General features: G+C 42.1%; 1 protein-coding gene and 1 long non-coding RNA gene across 5 annotated transcripts in view; one reads left to right on the forward strand and one right to left on the reverse strand.

The window, feature by feature from the left end:
• Nucleotides 1-21,630, forward strand: part of ENTPD1 (ectonucleoside triphosphate diphosphohydrolase 1) — a 162,946-nt gene that overhangs the window by 110,678 nt on the left and 30,638 nt on the right. For all 4 annotated transcript variants that reach the window (XM_039465144.2, XM_074382671.1, XM_010333240.3 and 1 more), the window contains 5 exons: nucleotides 13,608-13,725; nucleotides 15,951-16,101; nucleotides 18,044-18,203; nucleotides 18,916-19,155; nucleotides 20,760-21,020. In XM_039465144.2, coding sequence (XP_039321078.1) covers nucleotides 13,608-13,725; nucleotides 15,951-16,101; nucleotides 18,044-18,203; nucleotides 18,916-19,155; nucleotides 20,760-21,020 — 930 coding nt within the window. The remainder of the gene's footprint in view (nucleotides 1-13,607; nucleotides 13,726-15,950; nucleotides 16,102-18,043; nucleotides 18,204-18,915; nucleotides 19,156-20,759; nucleotides 21,021-21,630) is intronic.
• LOC141580634 (uncharacterized) lies at nucleotides 11,564-20,767 on the reverse strand. Its single transcript, XR_012512904.1, has 3 exons — nucleotides 19,786-20,767; nucleotides 16,070-17,328; nucleotides 11,564-12,899 (listed from the first exon to the last, which is right to left on the reverse strand). It is a non-coding gene; the product is annotated as an uncharacterized LOC141580634 (long non-coding RNA).

The raw sequence follows: 21,630 nt of genomic DNA on the forward strand, positions 1-21,630 counted from the left end.
TGCTCAATTGCCAGCTATTTGTTACCCTGTTAGATAGTACAGGCCTAGATTAAAGGTATGTCTCTAATGGCATTGATTGACTGAAGCCTTAGAAATGGAAGAGGTAATCTAGAAAGGGGGTGTAAAGTGAGAAGAGGGTCAAGGTCCAACTCCTGGGAAGCTCTGTCATTTAAAGCAGGGTCCCCATCTCCCAGACCACAGACCAGAACAGCCTGAGGTAAGCAGTAGGTGAGTGAGCAAAACTTCATCTGTATTTACAGTTGTTCCCCATCACCTACATTACTGCCTGAGCTCCATCTCCTGTCAGATCAGTGTCGGCATTAGATTCTCATAGGAGAGCGAACCCTATTGCAAACTGCACATATGTGGGATCTGGATTGCATGCTCCTTGTGGGAATCTAATGCCAAATGATCTTTCAGTGTCTCCTGTCACCCCCAGATGGGACTGTCTAGTTGCAGGAAAACAAGCTCAAGGCTCCTATTTATTCTACACTATAGTGAGTTGTATAATTATTTCATTATATATTACAATGTAATAATAATAGAAATAAAGTGCACAATATCCCGAAACCATTGCTCCCTCCTCACCACCCCTGGGTCTGTGGAAAAATTGTTCTCCAAGAAACTGGTCCCTGGTGCCAAAAAAGTTTGGGACCACTAATTTAAAGGGTGAATAGGGAAGGAATTCCTCCTAAAGCATAATGATAACATTATGTAGTGCTTTGCAGTTATAAATCATTTCCACATGCATTTCCATTGTTTCTTCCCATGAGTGTTGTGAAGAATGGAAGGTTATCCCCATTTTATACATAACAAAATCAAAACCTTAGATGTTCTCTAACCGAAGGCAAAGGTTGAGCTAAAACTAGAATTCCAGTTTTCTGATCCGAAGACTAATGTTCTTTTCATTTGTCTTAGTGAGTTTTTCCAAACAACACATCCTATTAACAGAAATTGCATGCAGGATGTTTATTTTGGGAGGTAATTCCAAGGAAACAAAGAGGGAAAGCTACCCCAAGAGAGAGTTAGGAACAAATTACCACATTGGGCAACTGAGGCTTGATCCTCCCAGGGACCCCCTGAAGAGCTGCGGAGTGAACTTCAGAATTGTCTGCCCTAGGGATTTATCCCTGGTTCTTACCACCTGTTGGTCAAGGGTTGCTCCCATCTGGTGTTAAGTCCCTGTCACTTCCATGTTTGCACGTGTGTCACAGGGGCCATGTGGGTACCGTAGGTGATGACCTAGGCAGCAGGAGATAAGCTCCTGAGCAGAAATAGAGAAACAAGGAGATACTGCTGGGGCTGGAGTAAAAAGTTGGCCAAGATGTGAAATGGACACGAGAGGTATCTGAAGTATCATTGTACTTCCTGCTTTCTGTGGAGGTGAGGATTCTTTGTACAAATAATTTCAATACAATAGAGATATAGTCATACAGAGATAGGCAGGCAGCGCTATGAAAGCCCAGAGAAAGAAGCCGCCAATTGTGCCTGATTACATGGAGAATTCCCAGAGAAGGTGGCCTTGGAGCTGAGTCTTAAGTGCTATGACTTGAATGTTTGATCCCTCCAAAACTCATGTTGAAACTTAATCCCCAGTGTAATAATATTAAGAGGCAGGGACTTTAGGAAGTGGTGGTGGGTCATGAGAGCTCTGACCTCATGAATGGATTAATTCATTCATCGATAAATGGATTGAATTATCACAGGGTGGGTTAGTTATCATTAGAGTAGGTCTGTACTAAAAGCTAGTGTGTCTCTCAGTATGCCCCCTTTGCCATATGATGCCCTGTGCCACCTTGGGACTCTGCAGAGAGTCCCCACCAGAAGACCCTCATGAGATGTTGCCTCTTGACCTTGGACTTCATAGCCTCCAGAACTGTAAGAAATAAATTAATTTTTAAAATAAATTACCCAGTCTCCAGTATTCAGTGATGGCAACAGAGAATGGACTAAGACAGATGGTAAGGAGTTTTCCAGAAGGTGGTGTAGGACGACATGTTCCAGACAAAAATCATATCATGTGTTGGAGAGTGACACCTTGTAATCGTGAGCAATCCCCTGGGGAATCAGCAGCTCAGTATGGCTGGAATGTTGAATATGGGGGCAGGAAGGAGTGGTGGAAGATGAGGTCTAAATCTGAGCTTGGTATTTCTGTCTTAAAAGTGGTCATCTCATCCATTAAACTGCAGTGGTGTTCAAACTTGGCTCCATATTAGAAGCACCTGGGGATTAAAAAAAAAATATATGGCTGGGCCCCATACTAGGTCAATTAAATCATCTTTGGCAGTTAAAGCCCAGGGACCAATAGGTTTTAAAAGCTTTCTTGTGATTCTAATGAGCAGTTTTGATTGAGGAACACTTCTTTGAAGGGTTTCATGCATGGAAGTGAACCAAGATTTGTGTTCCCAAGATTGCTTTTGGCTGGAGAGTAGGTTAGAGGAGGAGAGACCAGTTAGGATGCTCCTGCCATGCTCTAGGCAAGGCAGGTAAGGCCAGAATTAAGGCATTGCCTGTGGCATGAGGGTAGGGGATAATGTGAAAGACACTTGGGTTGACCAGATCTTCGCGGCCAAATTCCTTAAAAGACCTTTTAAGATCAAGATGGAACAGGTACCTTAGGACAGTAAATGCTGAAAGAAAGCTCTGAATGCTTCTGTTTAAAGAGGATGGTGGCCACAAGTCTCTCTTGGTGCGACTTCATACATGGAAGGACTTTCACCTGTCCCTGTACTCATTTCCTCAGATTTGCCATCCCTGTCCTCTTGCAGGCATCATTATTCTGCCTGCCCAGAGTACAACACAACATGGGCCATGGACTTACACTGCCTTGAATCTTAGCCCTGCCCCCGCCTTTTTTTTTGAGACAGTTTTGCTCTGTCCCAGGTGCCAGGCTGGAGTACAGTGGCACGATCCCAGCTCACTGCAACCTCCGCCTCCTGGGTTCAGGCAATTCTCCTGCCTCATCCTCCTGAGTAGCTGGGACTACAGGCGTGCGCCACCACGCTCAGCTAATTTTTGTATTTTAGTAGAGACGGAGTTTCACTATGTTGGCCAGGATGGTCTTGATCTCTTGACCTCATGATCTACCCTCCTCGGCCTCCCAAAGTGCTGAGATTACAGGCGCATCCCAGCACTTTGCGCAGCCAGCTATGCTCTCCAAGTCACAGGACTTAACCTCTCTAAGCCTTAGTTTCTCTACTTATATGATGGAGCTGATGATTCTTCTATTTTAAGATTACCGTGAAAATTCAGTGGGATAAAGTACATGCAAATATGAGTGCAGAACAGGAGGCCTGGCCCACTGCAGACTCGGTGATTGATAACTTATGTCATCATTTTTTCAGCTTGCCTGCCTTAGTGACAAATTGACAGTTATCTTTATTTTATTCCCACTATTCCACATCTAACTTGCCCTTGTCTAGCCTGGTTCAGGTCAGCCCACCTGTGCTGATGATCCAGTCTTGTCATCTTCCTGACTGACCTAGTTTGGGTTCAGCCTTGCTGGGGAGGTGGTGGCCTCATGCTTGCACCACATGTGGCATAACACAGCAAGAACTCTTTATTGTTCTGATATGTTTACTTGACCAGCTACCTACCCAGTTGAAGCACATTGAAGACAGGGACTGGCATTGTCTTTGTGTGCCTTTTATTTATTCATTGACTCCATTCATTCATTTAACAAATAGCCATTGAACATCAACTCTATTATAGGCCCTGGCATAATATCAGTGAGCAAGATGGACAAAATTATTATACCCTTGTTGAACTTAAAGTCTAATGGGGGAGATAACTGTTAATCATATGATAATAAAATAAATGTTCAGTTACAGCCAGCATAGCATCTGATTTGGATAGTTGCTCCATAGAAGTTTGCTGACTCTGAATAGAGTAAGCACCTTGAACAGATAAAACTGCTCCCTCCTTGTATGTGAAGAGTCCAGGACCAGCCTGGTAGCCATGCAGCATCAGTGTGGGAAGCAGACCTCTGTCTCAGTGTTCTCTAGAGATCCTGCTTCCCCACTGTTACCCTCAGAGCTTTCTCAGTTTGAACCTTCAGAGTACCGGGCCTCGGAAGCTACATGTGTTAGCAGGCATCCTGGGGCATTCTTAAGCTACTGAAATCTATGAACCATGGCCTATTAGACAGAATGAGAACTTAAAAAAAAAATAGCCATAATGAACTTAAGAGTCATCAGCTGTACCCAAGACTTCCCCTGGGAAAGTACCTTTGTTCTGGTGGGCCTAGGTAGGGCGGTAGCTTTGATGTCTACTTAGTCCCCCACTTCCTTGCCTACTCATCACTGAACAGTGGCAGTTAGTGGTTGTCAGATATTCCTTTTAGCACAAACGTTCCACATGTTGGCACATACTGAGGCTCTGTCCCACAAGCACCAGACAGACCCAGTACCAAACTAGCCTTCATCAGTCGCTGCCTCTTCTGTGAATGCAGGCTCAGGGACCAGGCCACTTTGATTTTAATACCAGATATGCTACTTTCTAGCTGAGACTTTGGGCAAAAAAAATTCTCTATGCCTACCCTTATATGTAAAATCAAGATAGTAATAGTACATACTGAGGAGACAATTGTGAAGATTAAATGGAATAATACAAGTAATTTAATTGTCAGAGTTACCGGCACATCAGAGGTCCTCAATGGCGACTACCTACTTTAATGAAGAGATGTCCTAGGGAAGGCCCTTAGCTATTAGTGTATTATGGTCACGGAACCAGCACTCTGTAGGATTTCCAACTACTGATAAAGGGTAACGATCTTTCCTCATGCATCTGCTTTTTCAAAACGAACAAAAGTTCTGTTCTTAGATAAGCATTTGTGATTTTTTTTTTTTTTTCAGAGACTTTGGAAAGATTTGCTCTGATTTCCAACCTCAAATACTCTTGGAAAATATATGTATTATTTTTACTCTATTGGATTTTAATGTGTGTTTTAAAAAACAACATGTGGAGATAGATGATGATTGCACAACAATGTGAATATCCTTAATAGCACAAACCTGCACTTAAAAATGGTTACAATGGTACACGTTATGTATGTTTTACAGCAATTAAAAGATAAGACAATAAGAGATCTGTGGTTTGTATTAAAGATCTAGTAATTCTAATTAAAGAAAAAGGAAAGGAAGAAAATGGTCTCTAAATGTTTATAGGCCCTGCTAGCATCTCTGTAGCTAATCTGGTTTGTTTATACAGTACTAGAGTCTTACTCAAAATTATAAGCTTTGTTTACAAACCCAGGCTCACTGAGACAGACTGATGAGTCTGCTGAAGTTACCATTAAAGCTACAGGAACTTTTAAGAGTTACTGAAGGCCTGTTGTGTCTGAAAAGACCATGAGAAATTAACGATCACACAATTGCCTGTGTTACCAGATGTCTTAGTCTGTTTTGTGTGGCTATACCAGAATATGGCAAACTTAGTAATTTATTAATATAAAGAACAGAAATTATATTTTCTCACAGTTCTGGAGGCCAAGAAGCCCAAGATCAAGGTGCTGGCAGGCTTGGTGTCTGGTAAGGGTCTGGTCTCTGCTTCCAAGATGATGCCCTGAACTCTGCATCCTCTGGAGGGAGGAGTGCTGTTCTTCACATGGCCGAAGAGTAGGAGATAGCAAACTCCCCAAACTCCATTTAATTGTGACATTAATTCATTTCAGAGAGCAGAGTACTTGAATACCTAAATACTTCCCACTAGGGCCCACCTCCTGACGCAGATGCATTGGTGATGAAGTTTTCAACAGTTTTGGAGGGGGAAATAGTCAAACCATAGCATCTGTCTTATGGGCTTTTGGGAGGAGGTATAGGACAACTCCAATGGTGCTATTTATATCAGACAATGAATATTAACCTCTTTTGGGACTAGAAGGAATTTAGGAACCATCCAGTTCCAACCCCCCTCATTCATCCATTTGATTTAATAATTATCTGTTGAATTCTTTCTCTGTGTCTAATGTATAGTAAGATATGCCACCGTGGATGCTGTATATACTGTGGTAAACAAAATATACCTGCCCTTATGCAGTTTACAATCTAATAGGAAAGACAGACATTAATAAAATAGCTGCATAAGTATGTAATTATGCCATGTGGCCAGTACTGTCTTTAGAGGAAAAATACAGGCATTCTAATCAGGAGGGTAGGATCTAAACTGAGGAGGTCAGAGAAGGCTGAGATGTCAAGTGAAGGGCTTTCTGGGTAAAGGCCCTGGAGCAGAAGCCATGTATGGGCAACTGTAAGCAGGCCAGTTCCACCAGGGGTGTTTTCTGAATGAGCAGAGGGTGAAATATTCTACTTCTGTAGAGCCAGGAAGCAGGCTGTCTGATGCTCTAGTTTCTCTTTCTGCTTCTAAAGAGACTTACCCAGAAGCCTGGAACTATGACATTTGTGTAGGTAGAATTGTCTCCATCCTAAGGAGAAATCTGCTCACTTCTATGTGGCCTCCAGTCTCAGCAAGCCCAGGGTTTGTTGAGCCCACATTTCCAGGTCTTCACCAAGGCCCCTGCATTGGTGTTTCCATAAACCAAGCAAGGTCACTTCTACTGTTCCTCTTTCTGGACCACCGCTTCTATTCATGCAACCTAGCTCATGAAGTTATGATCACTAAAATTATGTGCATGATTAAAAGCTACCTTAGAACAAAACAGTATGCACAGTAAAATTACAACTGTATAAAAATAATATACATGTAAATTTTTAAAAATTTAAAAATTTATTTTTAGGCCGGGCACGGTGGCTCAAGCCTGTAATCCCAGCACTCTGGGAGGCCGAGGCGGGTGGATCACGAAGTCGAGAGATTGAGACCATCCTGGTCAACATGGTGAAACCCCGTCTCTACTAAAAATACGAAAAATTAGCTGGGCATGGTGGCTCGTGCCTGTAATCCCAGCTACTCAGGAGGCTGAGGCAGGAGAATTGCCTGAACCCAGGAGGCGGAGGTTGCGGTGAGCCGAGATCGCGCCATTGCACTCCAACCTGGGTAACAAGAGCGAAACTCTGCCTCAAAAAAAAAAAAATTATTTTTAGATTCACGGGGCACATGTGCAGATTTATTATATGGGTATATTGTGTGATGTTGAGGTTTGGGCTTCTAATGATCCTGTCACCCAAGTAGTGAACATAGAACCTGATAGGTAGTTTTTCAACCTTTGCCCTCCTCCCCCGACCCTCTTTTGAAATCCCCAGTGTTTATTGTTCCTGTCTTTGTGTTCATGTGAACCTAATGTTTAGCTTCCACTTATAAGAATATGCAGTATTTGGTTTTCTGTTCCTGTTAATTTGCTTAGGGTAATGGCCTCCAGCTGCAGTCATGTTGCTGCAAAGGACATGACTTTATTCTTTTATATGGCTGCATAGTATTCCATGGTATATATGTACCATATTTCACTGATGGACACCTGGGCTGATTTTATGTCTTTGCTATTATGAATAATGCTGTGAAAAATACATAAAGTACAGGTGTCTTTTTGGTAGAATTTGGTTTCCTTTGGGTATATGCCTAGTAATGGGATTGTGGGGTCAAACAGTGATTTTAGTTTTAGTTCTTTGAGAAATCTCTAACCTGAATAGATTGTATTCCCACTAACAGTGTGTAAGCATTGTCTTTTATCCACAATCTTGCCAGCATCTGTTATTTTCTGACTTCTTAATAGCCATTCTGACTGGTATGAGATGGTATCTCATTGTGGTTTTAATGTTCATCTCTCTGATGACTAGTGATGATGAGCATTTTTTCAAAAGTGTATTGGCCACTTACTTATATGTCTCCTTTTGAGAAGTGGTCTGTTCATGTCTTTGGCCCACTTTTTTTTTTTTTTTTTTTTGAGACGGAGTTTCGCTCTTGTTACCCAGGCTGGAGTGCAATGGCGCAATCTCGGCTCACTGCAACCTCCGCCTCCTGGGTTCAAGCAATTCTCCTGCCTCAGCCTCCTGAGTAGCTGGGATTACAGGCAAGCGCCACCATGCCCAGCTAATTTTTTGTATTTTTAGTAGAGACGGGGTTTCACCATGTTGACCAGGATGGTCTCGATCTCTCGACCTCGTGATCCACCCACCTCGGCCTCCCAAAGTGCTGGGATTACAGGCTTGAGCCACCGCGCCTGGCCGGCCCACTTTTTAATGGGTTTATTTTCCTGTTGAGTTGAGTTCCTTATAGATTCTGAATATTAGTCCTTTGTTGGATACAGCTGGAAAATATTTTCTCCCATTCAGTAGGTTGCATGTTTACTCTGTCAGTGGTTTCTTTTGCTGTGCAGAAGCTCTTTAGTTTAATTAGGTCCCAATTGTCAATTTTTGTGTTCATTGCATTTGCTTTTGAGGACTCAGTCATAAATTCTTTACTGAGGCCAATGTCTGAGAGGGTATTTCCTAGGTTTTCTTTTATGACTTTTTTTTTTTTTTTTTTTAAGAGACAAGGTCTCGATATGTTGCCCAGGCTGGAGTGCAGTGACTATTTACAGGTGCGATCCCACTACTGATCAGCAGGGGAATTTTGACTTGCACCGTTTCCGACCTGGGCCGGTTCCCCACTCCTTAGGCAACCTGGTGGTCCCCCGCTCCCGGGAGGTCACCATATTGATGCCGAACTTAGTGCGGACACCCGATCAGCATAGCACACTACAGCCCAGAACTCCTGGGCTCAAGCAATCCTCCCACCTCAGCCTCTCAAGTAGCTGGGACTACAGGCACGCGCCACCACGCCCAGCTTTTATGACTTTTACAGTTTGAGGGTCTTATAGATACGTTTTTAATCCACCTTGAGTTGATTTTTGTATATGGTGAGAAGGTAGGGCTCTTCATTCTTCTGCATATGGTTAGCCAGTTTTCCCACCACCATTTATTAAATAGGGAGTCCTTTTCCCATTTTTCACTTTTGTCAGCTTTGTCAAAGATCAGTTGGTTGTAAGTGCATGGCTTTATTTCAGGGTTTCTATTCTGTTTCTCTGGTCTATGTGTCTATTTCTGTACCAGTACTGTGCTGTTTTGGTTATCGTAGCCCTGTAGTATAGTTTAAACTTAGCTTATGTGATGCCTCTGGCATTATTCTTTCTGCTTAGGATTGCCTTGGCTATTTGAGCTCTTTATTGGTTCTGTATGAATTTTAGAATAGTTTTTTTTCTAATTGTATGATTTCTTTGGGCAATACTATGCATTCAAAAAACACTTGGAAGGAAATTAAAAATAACAGTGATATCTAAATGGTAGAATCTTAAACATCTTTTTTTCCTTTTTCCTTTATTTTGTAAGTGATATTTAAGAAACTTTTAGTACTTTTTTTTTGAGACGGAGTCTTGCTCTTTTGCCAGGCTGGAGTGCGGTGGCACAATCTCGGCTCACTGCAACCTCTGCCTTCCAGATTCAAGTAATTCTCCTGCCTCAGCCTCCTGAGTAGCTGAGACTACAGGTGCACACTACCACACCCAGCTAATTTTTACATTTTTAGTAGAGACAGGGTTTCACCATGTTAGCTAGGATGGTCTTGATCTCTTGCTTTGTGATCTGCTTGCCTCAGCCTCCCAAAGTCCTGGTATTGCAGGCATGAGCCACTGTGCCTGGCCTAGTACTCTTAAAATAGAAAATAATAATGAAATAATCATGAGGGAGTGTCAGTTCTCCTCCTTACCACCCAAACCTTGCTGTTTTCTTTAAAGGATATACTCAGAGGGGCTTTTGGAAATATTTTAAATATGAACTACAGAGAAATACTGGGTTTCTCCACTGCCAGACTTTGAAGCATTCACTAGCTAGCTAATGGGCATGTGAGCCCAGGAGGCATTGAGAACATGAATATTCCCCAAACTTCTGGGAAGCTTTATTTACTGAAGCCCTTGTAGGCCTCATATTCTCTGGAACATGGATTGAAAAATGCTGGCGTGGTAGAAAGAGAACAAAATGTTGTGGCTACCTGGCCTCTGATGGATATTGTAACAAAGAAAGGCAAACTCCCCAAATGCTCAAACTGAACTTTCAGTCAAGCTTTATCTGTCTCTCAAGCAGCAAGCAATGCCGGTTTTTTATTCTGCAAGCCATTTTAGAGGACACAATGCTTGGCACCGTTACACAGGTTAGTGTTCTAGTATGCTGTGTACACAAGATGGAATGTCCTCAATTTCTGCGTTAAAATATGCTTTACTCCCTTCTCAAACACTTGTCAAATGAAATGTAGTAAAAGCTTTTGTTTCTCCACTACCTCACTGTGTAAGGCCTTAGAGAAACAAGCTGATAGAAGCAAGCCTTGTTCTTTGGCTCTATAGGAGAATGACTTTCATATCAACGTTAGAATACAATGTCCTGATCCCAGATAAAGTCTACTTGCTGCTTCTACCGTGCCAGCTTTTGTCATATGCAGCTGTGGTTGGAACATTTTCTGGCAAGAAGAAATCAGGGGCCCTGTCAGGGAGCAACAGAATATTCTGCCAGGTAATCCCTGAGCCTCTTTCTCCACTCTGGGAGATTTCTCATAGGTCCAGTGGCTCCAGACCTCAGTCAGTGTTCCTCTCTGCCCACAATGGTCACCACCTAAGCCATTTCTTGGATTCCTTTCACTGCAAGCCTAGCTGCAGAGGAGTCTGTCCAGCTTGCTTCCCTGCTGTGCCCAAAGCAAGCATACAGGCCCTTTTCTTTCTAAAAGCATAATGCTAATTGCTGGAGGGAATCCCCACTGTGTGTAACAAGGAAGAGAACACTGTGGAGGTTATGTAAGGTCAAGGATCCTCACAAGGTCTGCATGGTGATACTCCCTGGTCTAGTGAAATGGAATAAAGTTTGACACTCAATAGACTCTACTTTTAGCTATTCCTAGTGCTCCAGGGAGGTCTCTTAAAACCTATTTCTTGTCTTCTTTTCTCCCTGGAGTATCTTAGGTTCACAGCGGGTGATATATATAACCATTGCCACTTAACGTTTTCAATTCTTCACTGGGGCCCCTGCATTGGTGTCTCCATGAACCAAACAAGGTTATTTCTACTGTTCCTCTTTACAGACCACTGCTTCTATTCATACAACCTAGTGTATATATGTAGGGATACACACACACACACACACACACACACACACACACACACACACCCCTCACGACTAAATTAAGCAGTTTTAAAGTAGCAGACCACACTCTGAGGTCCATAGCTTAAATAAGCAGCCATGTGACAAAAGTAGTTGGCTCACGTTTCAGAAGTGTCTCCTGCTTCTCTTCCTTTTGCTTTCCCATTACTTCCCTCTATTTTTCTTCTCTCAGGATGATTAAAAAGCACATACGCCATCATGTTCTTCTCCCAAGCTCAGGGCAGATGTCATTAATCAATCATGGCATTTTTTTTTTTTTGAGACGGAGTTTCAATCTTGTTACCCAGGCTGGAGTGCAATGGCGCGATCTTGGCTCACTGCAACCTCCGCCTCCTGGGTTCAGGCAATTCTCCTGCCTCAGCCTCCTGAGTAGCTGGGATTACAGGCACGCGTCACCATACCCAGCTAATTTTTTTTTGTATTTTTAGTAGAGACGGGGTTTCACCATGTTGACCAGGATGGTCTCGATCTCTCGACCTCGTGATCCACCCGCCTCGGCCTCCCAAAGTGCTGGGATTACAGGCTTGAGCCACCACGCCCGGCTTAATCATGGCATTTTTTAATCCTGAGTAAGCCTAGGGATAAAACTGAAGATGACTATCAATTGATCAAAATGGGCATTGAGTAGTTTACTCCTGGGTAAAGACCCTAAAGAAATGAGAGCGTATTTCCACAAAATGAAATGCACAAAATGTTTCCGGTAGTTGTATTTCCAGTAGCCCCAAACTGGAAATAACCCGAATGTCCATCAAGTTGAATGGATAAAAATATAGTTTATCCATATAATGAAATACTCTGCAGCAATGGAAAAAGATGAACTACTTATACACACAGCTTGAGTGCACCTTACATAATGTAAAGTGAAAGAAGTTAGACATAAAGGAGGCATACTCTGTGAGTTCATGCACTGCAGCTCAAAAACAGGCAGAATTCATACATGATGGGAGAAGTCAAGACAGTGGAACTGACTGAGAGGGGGAACCGAGGGGCCACCGGAAAGCCTTATGAGGGCTAGAATGTGTTCCGTATCTTGATCTGGGTGGTGGTTATATGGATGTGCACATATGCAAAAATTTATTGAGGTGTATACCTAATATGTGCACACTTTTCTGTAGCTACCCTCACTTAATGTCCTTAAAAGGGGGCACTGGCTGGCGCGGTGGCTCACGCCTGTAATCCCAGCACTTTGGGAGGCCGAGGTGGGAGGATCATGAGGTCAAGAGATTGAGACCATCCTGGCCAATGTGATGAAACCCCATCTCTACTGAAAATACAAAAATTAGCCAGGCATGGTGGTACATGCCTGTAATATCAACTACTCGGGAAGCTGAGGCAGGAGAATCACTTGAACTTGGGAGGCGGAGGTTGCGGTGAGCTGAGAGCACGCCACTGTACTCCAGCCTAGTGACAGAGCGAGACACCATCTCAAAAAAAAGTTGAGGAGGGGACACCAATTTGAAAACTGTTGCCTGGTCCTCGCTTCTGTGTTTCTGTGTATAAGATCTTGAGTGTGACTTTGATTCAAGTCCAGGCTCTGTCACCTATCAGCTGTGTATCTTGAGTAAACACTAAACCTCTTTGTACTTTAGTTTTTCACCTATATAGGAGGGATTAAAAATAGTACGTGCTTTATAGTATTGTTTGGAGAGTTAAGTTGGATAATTCATATAGGTTGCTTTATACGATACCTGCCTGGTACATTTAGTACACTCGTGAAATATAACATGGTGACTTCGTTCTCTCCGTCTTCTGACCATCTAGTTCTTCCTCATGCTGTCTTCTATCCTCCTCTGCCGACTTTTCCTTTTTTCTTTTCATCTCTCCCTACTTGTAAAGCCAAAACGTGAAGTTTAAGTACCTATCTTTTAAAATAAATACAATTTTAGTTGTATTCATAATTTAAAAGTGAGTGCATTTAGTGTTTTTTATACCTCTCTTTAAAACAAATTCTGCATTTATTAAACTAAAATTAGAGGTATTTATTATGTCTTACTGGCACTCAGTGGAGTAACTCAGTGGTTCCCAAACTTATCTGCACATTAGATTCACATGGGATCTTATAAAAATTCCAAAGCCCAGGCCACATACCAGATCAATAAGATCGCAATATCTGGATCTAGGACACAAGCATCAGTAGCTGTTGAAGCTTTCCAGGTGATTCCAATCTGATTCCAATGTGTAGACAACTTTGGGGACTATAGATTAATGGCTTTTTGTTCCTTCCATTAGCTTCAGCGGGTGGTTTTGAATCTTGGCTGTACAGCAGAATCACCTAAGAAGCTTCTAAACAATACTTGAGCCCTGTTCTGCAATAAGGTCTGAATATTTCTAACGTGCAACCAGCATGAAGAGCCCCGTTTTAGTAGGGTTGGTGTCCTGGTAGATCTTGTGATTGGAGTGACTCCAGCGCCACCCGCTCAGTGCTCCTCTCAAATACTTTCTCCTCATGATTTAGAAAATTCCAGTCCTTTCTTTTGCGAGCCAAATATGGAGATGAGTGATGTGATACTGATGTTTTTGTTGTTTTGCTTTCAGTATGGGATTGTGCTGGATGCAGGTTCTTCTCACACAAGTTTATACATCTATAAGTGGCCAGCAGAAAAGGAGAATGACACAGGGGTGGTGCGTCAAGTAGAAGAATGCAGGGTTAAAGGTAAGATGCAGACCAAGGGAAGGGGAGGTTCACAGAGGGGCATGAGAACATGGGAGGTGTGTGGCCAGCAGAACACAAGAGGAAAAGGAGCCCCAAGCATAGGACGCCAAGTGAAGAACACAGTGCAGCTGCTATTGCTATGTTATCATGAAATTATACTGAAATCAGTCTTTAATGATCAAACCCTAAGAATAAACACATATAAATACAATTCATAGTAGCTCCCATCAACAGAACACATCTACATGCTATGTAGTTAGTACTGAACATGTGTTACTTCAGTTCACCCTTATCATCTCCCTTTGAGGTATGTATTATCTAATTTTTCTTAAAATGAGGGCACTGAGGTTGAGAGAAGTTATACTACTTGTTTGTTACTGGAGCTACTAAGTGACGGAGCTGTGGTTCAAACCAAATTCTGCCCAACTTCAAATCTACATCTTAGCCAGTGCTTCTCAAACTTGAAACTGCATGAGCTTGTTAAAAACACAGATGATGGGCCCCATCCCCTAGAGTTTCTGAGTCATCAGTCTAGGATAAAGCCTGAGAATCTGTATTTCTAAGAAGTTCCTAGGTATTGCCAATCCTGCTGGTTCAAAGATTTATTGCTCTCTTAATTTTTGTGCTCTGATTTATAGCGTGGAAGAAAATTTTCAAAGCATTCAGCCTCTGTAGGCAGGAAAGACCAAATGACAGGTTCTTAGGGCTGGGAAAAGGAACTTACGGATCATTTAAATTTTGTTTCACAGAGAAGGAAACAAAAACCTGGAGGATTAGTGCCTTGCAAGTAGCAACAGAATTGGGACAAGAATCTAGGTCTCCTAATTATACTCTAGGCTTCCTGCTACTCTAACTGCTGCATTATATATCAATAACTTTTTTAAGGTCATATAAGTTTGAATTGTGACATTCAGCTCTTTCACTCTTTTTATCCAGGACCCCACCATGCACTATTGCACCACAATCTCTTGACTTATATCTCTCTTAGCCTTTTGAGCTGGGAACCCACTATTTATTTTTAGTCAGAGTGATAACCTATATCCTAGAAGATAACTGATTTTTAGTTTGATAGTCCATGGAATCCACTAATTTTCATAGTTTGTCAAGAAAGTAGTAGAGAGGATGTATTTCCAAGAGAGCAAATCATTCTACCCTGTACCCCGATATCCTGAGACTTTGGCCCCATCAATACTGAGACAGTACTTCTAGCCTCTCTTAAAGCCCAAAGTCCTCATTTTGTTGGCTTTATTTAACCCACTGCCTTCCATTTTTACAAGTTATTTTAATTTTTACTCCAGCAGATGTCTTTCTTCTGAGACATCCCACGAGCGTTTAGCCTATCAAATGCAGGATTTTTGCTGCTCAAAAGAGAGAGTTCTCTAGTTAATAAAATATTTAACACCAGATTTTCTGAAGCAAAACAATTAGCTGGTAAATTACAGCTGATTTTCTCATGGTTAAGAAATCAGGCTGTCTGAAAACCTATGAATGATCTGGATAACTTATTTTTAAATTATCTTTAAAGCAAATACTCTGCTATGAAGCACTGATGATGCAGACATTTATCTTAATGTAAGATGAAAGTATTGTTAACTTCAAAAAGCTTAACGAAACTTGGCTCCAATCCTCCATAGCAACAGTCAGTTTTGCTCTAAAACTGGAAAAACAGTTTTGCTAGAGAGGCAGGATATCAGAGTGGAAAAGTCATTGAGGAGACATAGATTCTATTCCTCTTTCTTGTAACAGGAAGCAAGTCCAGCTCAGAAATCTTAGGGTGCTGGCCAGGATCACATAGCTAGTTAGTAGCAGCTTCCATCTTTTCAGTAAAAGCCAATTTGTCTGCTGCTTAATTTTTATTCTAAGTGTCATCTTTAGGTCTTTTAGGAACTAGTGTCATTAATTACAATGTGGAATAAATATCAGAAAGCAGCTAATAAAGTAGCTATAAGATCCCCAGTAAAGTCTGAGACTGTTACGCAGTTTGAGTATGAAATTGCACCATCCAGTGGCAAAATTATTGAACACTGGACAGACTCCACTTGAAGTTTGGAAATTAAATCCTATCAAGGCTAGGTCCAGTGAGTTACCCTTTAAGTACAATAACATAATGTATAGTACATCAGGAAATTGTTTTATTTTTCTTCAAAACACCATATTTTGATCTATTGCCAAGGTATGTTTTGTATTTTTTTTTAAAGATTGTTATCTTCTACATCTTTTCTTAGGTCCTGGAATCTCAAAATATGTTCAGAAAGTAAATGAAATTGGCATGTACCTGACTGAATGCATGGAAAGAGCTAGGAAAGTGATTCCAAAGTCCCAGCACCAAGAGACACCCGTTTACCTGGGAGCCACAGCAGGCATGCGGTTGCTCAGGTATAGCAGCATGTAGGGATCAAGAATATCTGGGAGTTAGGCTTGGCAGTGAAAGAGCCTCTGAAGTTATGGGAGAGGGCCACATTCCCTAATACTCCAAACTCTACACACCCAAGTCCATACCTAAGAAAGAAAATTTGAGTAAGTGAATACAACTTCCAAATTCTTAGTATATAGAGGTATGATTTTAAGTATGGAAAAAAAAAAAAAGCCCTTGTGCATCTCCCTCTGAGGAATTCAAGCGGGATGGGGCATGGGGAGAGAAAGACTGGGCCCACATACTCTGGGGTTTGGGGCAACAGATTTAGCTATTCAATATCTGGGAGAAGGAAGATAAGAGGAGACTCATAGACATCACAGGTCATAAATAATCACAATTGCACATCTTTGTATCACTTGATACCTGTGTGAATTATTTGTTCACTTGTTCATTTATTCATTCAGCATGTATTGAGTGCCTGCTCTATCCAGAATATGAAAACTCTCAACCCTCAAAGAAATCAGTTGCAATACAGGCTGATCAATGTTTTAATAGAGGAGTGCTCAGAGCTGCTATGGGAGCACATTTGGCCCTGCCCAGGGTGAGAGGAGATCAGAAAGACTTAGGGGAAGGGATGCATGAACTGAATCGTGAAAAATGAGTTGGTGGATTGCGGGAGGGCTTTATCAGCAGAGCAGACAGCCTGCATTCAGTAACTGATGTTTAGTCAGCACCTATTATATGTCAGGCACTGCTCTAAGTACTGGGGATATAACAATGAACAGGACAAAGTCTCTGACTTCATGCAGCTTGTGTTCTACTGGATGTGCAAAGACAAGGAAGTGTGAGAGACCAAGGCATATTCAGAGGACTGTAAGTAGTTCTCCATAGATAGAAGATAGGGTGTGTAGTGTAAAATAATAATGATAATAATAATAGCAGCTTATGTTTATTGAGCCCATCCTATGTTCTTAAGCACCCATCATAACAACTCTATAAATTATTATTAACCAGATAAGGAAGCTGTGGCTTACAAATGTTAAGTAACTCACCCAAGGTCACACACCTGAGAAGTGGTAGATCCGGAATTCTGAGTGGGATTCTGAAAAGGCAGGGTCCAGGTCATAAAGTGCCCTATGGGCCATGCTAGGAAGTTTGGAGTTTATCTTAGAGATAGCAGGAAGCCATTAAAGGATGCTCCACAGCTGGTGACACTGGTAGAGAAGATGGATTGGCCAGGAAAAAAGCTGGGGATAAAAGGAAGGCATTTAGTAGGTGTGGAGGCCATTTAGATGACAGATTACAGGGGCCTAATGCCAGCTGGAAGGTAGCATCCTCCTGCTCAGAGACTCCCAGTGTTGCGTAGCCTAGATATTGGAAGCAATTGCATCCCATCTTCATTAAGACAACCCTGGAGGATTCCTTCTTTAGGTCTCAAGGTCTCAAACAGACCCAAGAACGGATCTATAATATGAGGAAGATTCTTCCCAGTTTGGTAGCAGAGTTTATTTGCCACCTGGTTTCTACTAAAATCCTAATTAAAAACCTGGAGCAGAGTCTGGCCATGTAACCAGCTAGGAGCCACTCACAATGGCTAATATAGCACACATCAACTCCAGGCGTGGTCATCAAACTAAACTCAGCTATCACTACCACAGTAATTTTAAGAGCCTGTGATAACTTTTTGAGCCAGGGAACTTCAGAACAAAAATGGTATTTTAAGGAAAACCAACTTATGAAAGGATTTGAAGGATGTGAATTTGGAGAGAGACAAACAAAAGATTAATTCTGCCTCATCCGAAAGAAAGGTTCCTCTGACAGCCACGTGCGGAGATCCTCATCTCTCCATTTATTCCAGTGTATTATGGTTCACTTTTTAGTAGCACTGTGTGGATGCTGTAGCTGAAATGGGTAGTGACTTATTAAAACGAAAATGATAACCTCACCTCTTCCTTTGTGCAGGATGGAAAGTGAAGAGTTGGCGGACAGAGTCCTGGGTATGGTAGAGAGGAGCCTCAGCAACTACCCTTTTGACTTCCAGGGTGCCAGGATCATTACTGGCCAAGAGGAAGGTGCTTATGGCTGGATTACTATCAACTATCTGCTGGGCAAATTCAGTCAGGTGAATATCTCACAGCATCCATGAAGGTGGCTTCATGGAGGCCAATGTCATTGCTATCTCAGGCAGTACTTGGGTCGCTAGCCAGAATGAATGAATGATGGATGGATAGATAGATGGATGGGTGGGTGAATGAATGAATGAATTTACCCTCACATTTGTAAGGGTCTCTTACAAGACCTTCTATTATTAGGAGAGTAAGGAGGACATGTCTTTACCTTATGGAGGCATAAAGGAAATTAAAAATCTATCATTAAATATTAGAATAGCTAACATTTGTCTACTGCTGTGTGTCTTGTGCTGTGCTTAGCACTTTTCATGTTTTCTCTGATTTCATCCTTAGAACAACTGTATGAGGTACTACATCATCCCCATTTTAGAGCCCTGTACTGATGCCTAGAGAGGGTAATTATTCTGCCCGTGGCTGTACAGCTAACGAGCGACTGAGTGAGAATTTGAACTGGAATGTGTCTGGCCTCAGACCTCTTGTTTGTAAACACTAGTTACACTGCTTCTATGTCTGGCAGTCTAAGCTAGGGCTTTGAAGCCCCTCTTTTCTTGCTGATAATCTGCTGTACATCAGGAGCCTCTAGTGAGCTTTGCCTCACCTTTATGCCCCTGTTTCTTTGCCTTAGGAAATCCTTGACTCCAAGAAATAGCATGAAAAGCAGGGTGTCCAGGGACTTCTAGCACTGGTAACTGTACTGTCTTTCAGAAATCGAGGTGGTTTGGCATAGTCCCATATAAAACTGATAATCAGAAAACCTTTGGAGCTTTGGACCTTGGGGGAGCCTCTACACAAATCACTTTTGTACCCCAAAACCAGACTATTGAGTCCACAGATAATGCTCTGCAATTTCGCCTGTACGGCAAGGACTACAATATCTACACACATAGCTTCTTGTGCTATGGGAAGGATCAGGCACTCTGGCAGAAACTGGCCAAGGACATTCAGGCAAGTATAACTCAATCCAGACCTGCTCTCCTCACATCTGCGCCTCCAGCCCCACATCCTGTTGTTTTCTCTTTCAAATTCAATAGTTTGTCTGAACTTAGTTACAGTACTTTCCAAACCTTTTAGGCAGGATATTGAACTACATCTGGTCGACCCCTATAAATGGTTTCAGACATCACCTCCCATGTTTGTTTACTGCATTATCTCCACGGACACAACTGAGATCTCTCAGGATATAATTTCTCACCCTTGTGGGGTTGATAATGAAAATTATGTGATAGAATATTGTTTGTTGGAGGGGGAATTCAATTTATAACCTCTTTTAGACCACTTTTTAAAGCTCCTTTTCCTACAAAGTACAGAAACCAGAGTTGTTAGAAATGACCTGGAGAGGAGAAGAAAAAAAAAAACCACTTCAGGTAAAACACAAAATGTATCAATTGACACTTCAAATCTTGTCTCCAGATGCTTTCTGCATTTTGAAGACAAGAAAAGTTAAACATACTTTGGGAGGCCAAGGCAGGTGGATCACTTGAGATCACGAGTTCGAGACCAGCTTGGCCAACATGGTGAAACCCCATCTTTACTAAAAATAAAAAAATAAAATTAGCCGGGCATGGAGGCACACACCTGTAATCCCAGCTACTTGGGAGGCTCAGGCAGGAGAATCACTTGAACTGGGAGGCAGAGGTTGCAGTGAGTCGAGATTGCACCACTGCACTTCAGCTTGGGCAATAGAGACTCCATCTAAAAAATAAATAAATAATGTTAAACATACTCAACATCATGTGAATATACAGGCACACCCTGACAAGTAAACACAAAGCCAGGATGTCACATCCAGCTGTTCCCTGTCTCCACAGAAAGGATAACCAGTTCTCTGCTCTCCTCCAAAGTATTCTCTCTGGTTTTCAAAACCACTCTCAATAAGATGGTCCTGGGAGTAAGGGGTGCTGAGAGATGTCCACTGAGCCTTAAAGTTCCACTAAGCTTCTTACCCACAGCAGCCTCCTTTAGTAGGTTGTGGGTTAGAAATTGTTTTTAATTTTTATTGGATAGGAGAATGTTTGAGGGAGGGATAAAAACCCTTTTTTAGAAGCTTGAAAAATAATAAAAAGAGAAATTATTTTGATACTGTTGGTTTGAATGATCTAAAAGCATCTGGGAGCTTCTGATTCTCTCCTTGGAGGGAAGGTTGATCCGTAATGACATCATTGCTATCATGTAGGCTTCTGGAGAACTACCCTCAGGCCCAAAATTTTGACAACCTTGAGAGTTTCCTTTTGAATCTGCTCCTGACCTATATGATTAGGACTAAGCACTCAGGGATATTTCAAACCAATGGCATTTCTGGGCCCAGTTTTAACTACATCAGCATTCTTTGAATAGCCAAAGACATTTATATCTGATACCACTTCTGGTGCCTGTTCACAAATCCATTTATCATATTTATTCCCAAGGGTGAAAAGGGCAGGGCAGGACATACTGATGTCAATGCCAAGTGGTGGGACATTTTATAGTGCCTACATATTGATTAAGTCAGACTGTGCCTTTTGTATCCAAAGCATTCACACATGATGCTTTCAAGTGATTTTTCCATTCAGGTTGCAAGTAATGAAATTCTCAGGGACCCATGCTTTCATCCTGGATATAAGAAGGTAGTGAACGTGAGTGACCTTTACAAGACCCCCTGCACCAAGAGATTTGAGATGACTCTTCCATTCCAGCAGTTTGAAATCCAGGGTACTGGAAACTATCAACAATGCCATCAAAGCATCCTGGAGCTTTTCAACACCACTTACTGCCCTTACTCCCAGTGTGCCTTTAATGGGATTTTCTTGCCACCACTCCAGGGGGATTTTGGGGTAAGTTTGTGAAATGATGAGGTATAGGATGTCTTGTTTACAAGTTATAGAATATGTGCCTACAAAGGATTTAAAAAATAAGATGTATTTTTCTTTCACATTATGTCTTGAGGTAGATGATTAGGGGTTGGTTCTTTAGGTCAACTACGTCAGAACTTGGGATCAATTTTTCCACTATCTTGGTGACCTTTTCGTGCTAAGGTATGTTGCTGCTCCAAGCACGGTATCACTAGGTCACTGCCTCCTTTTTGGGTCTAGGCAGCACCTTAAGTCCAGGTTTGTCTCCATTCTAGTCAACAATGGGAGCACTGCCTTTCCAGAACTGGGGAGGTCCCAAAGACGTTAGCCCCAGCAGTGTGGGGAAACTAACTAGGGGGTTGTGCCCAGGGGATCTTGTGGGAGAAACCTCCCACAACCACCGAATGGCCACTCTGATTTGTCATCTTTTTTGGTCAGTTTCCAGAGCAGAGTTCTCAGGGCTGGGGATGCTACATCTGCCTCTTCCTTGTCTCTACCTGTCCCCAGGGATGTTTCTCCCTTCAGGATGTCATGATGCTTACTGTGGGTTAAGATAAGGACAAGTTTCCTGCTAGGGAACCCAAGATGGTGG

The sequence above is a fragment of the Saimiri boliviensis genome, chromosome 12 (assembly GCF_048565385.1).
Source record: "Saimiri boliviensis isolate mSaiBol1 chromosome 12, mSaiBol1.pri, whole genome shotgun sequence".
NCBI classification, from domain to species: domain Eukaryota; kingdom Metazoa; phylum Chordata; class Mammalia; order Primates; family Cebidae; genus Saimiri; species Saimiri boliviensis.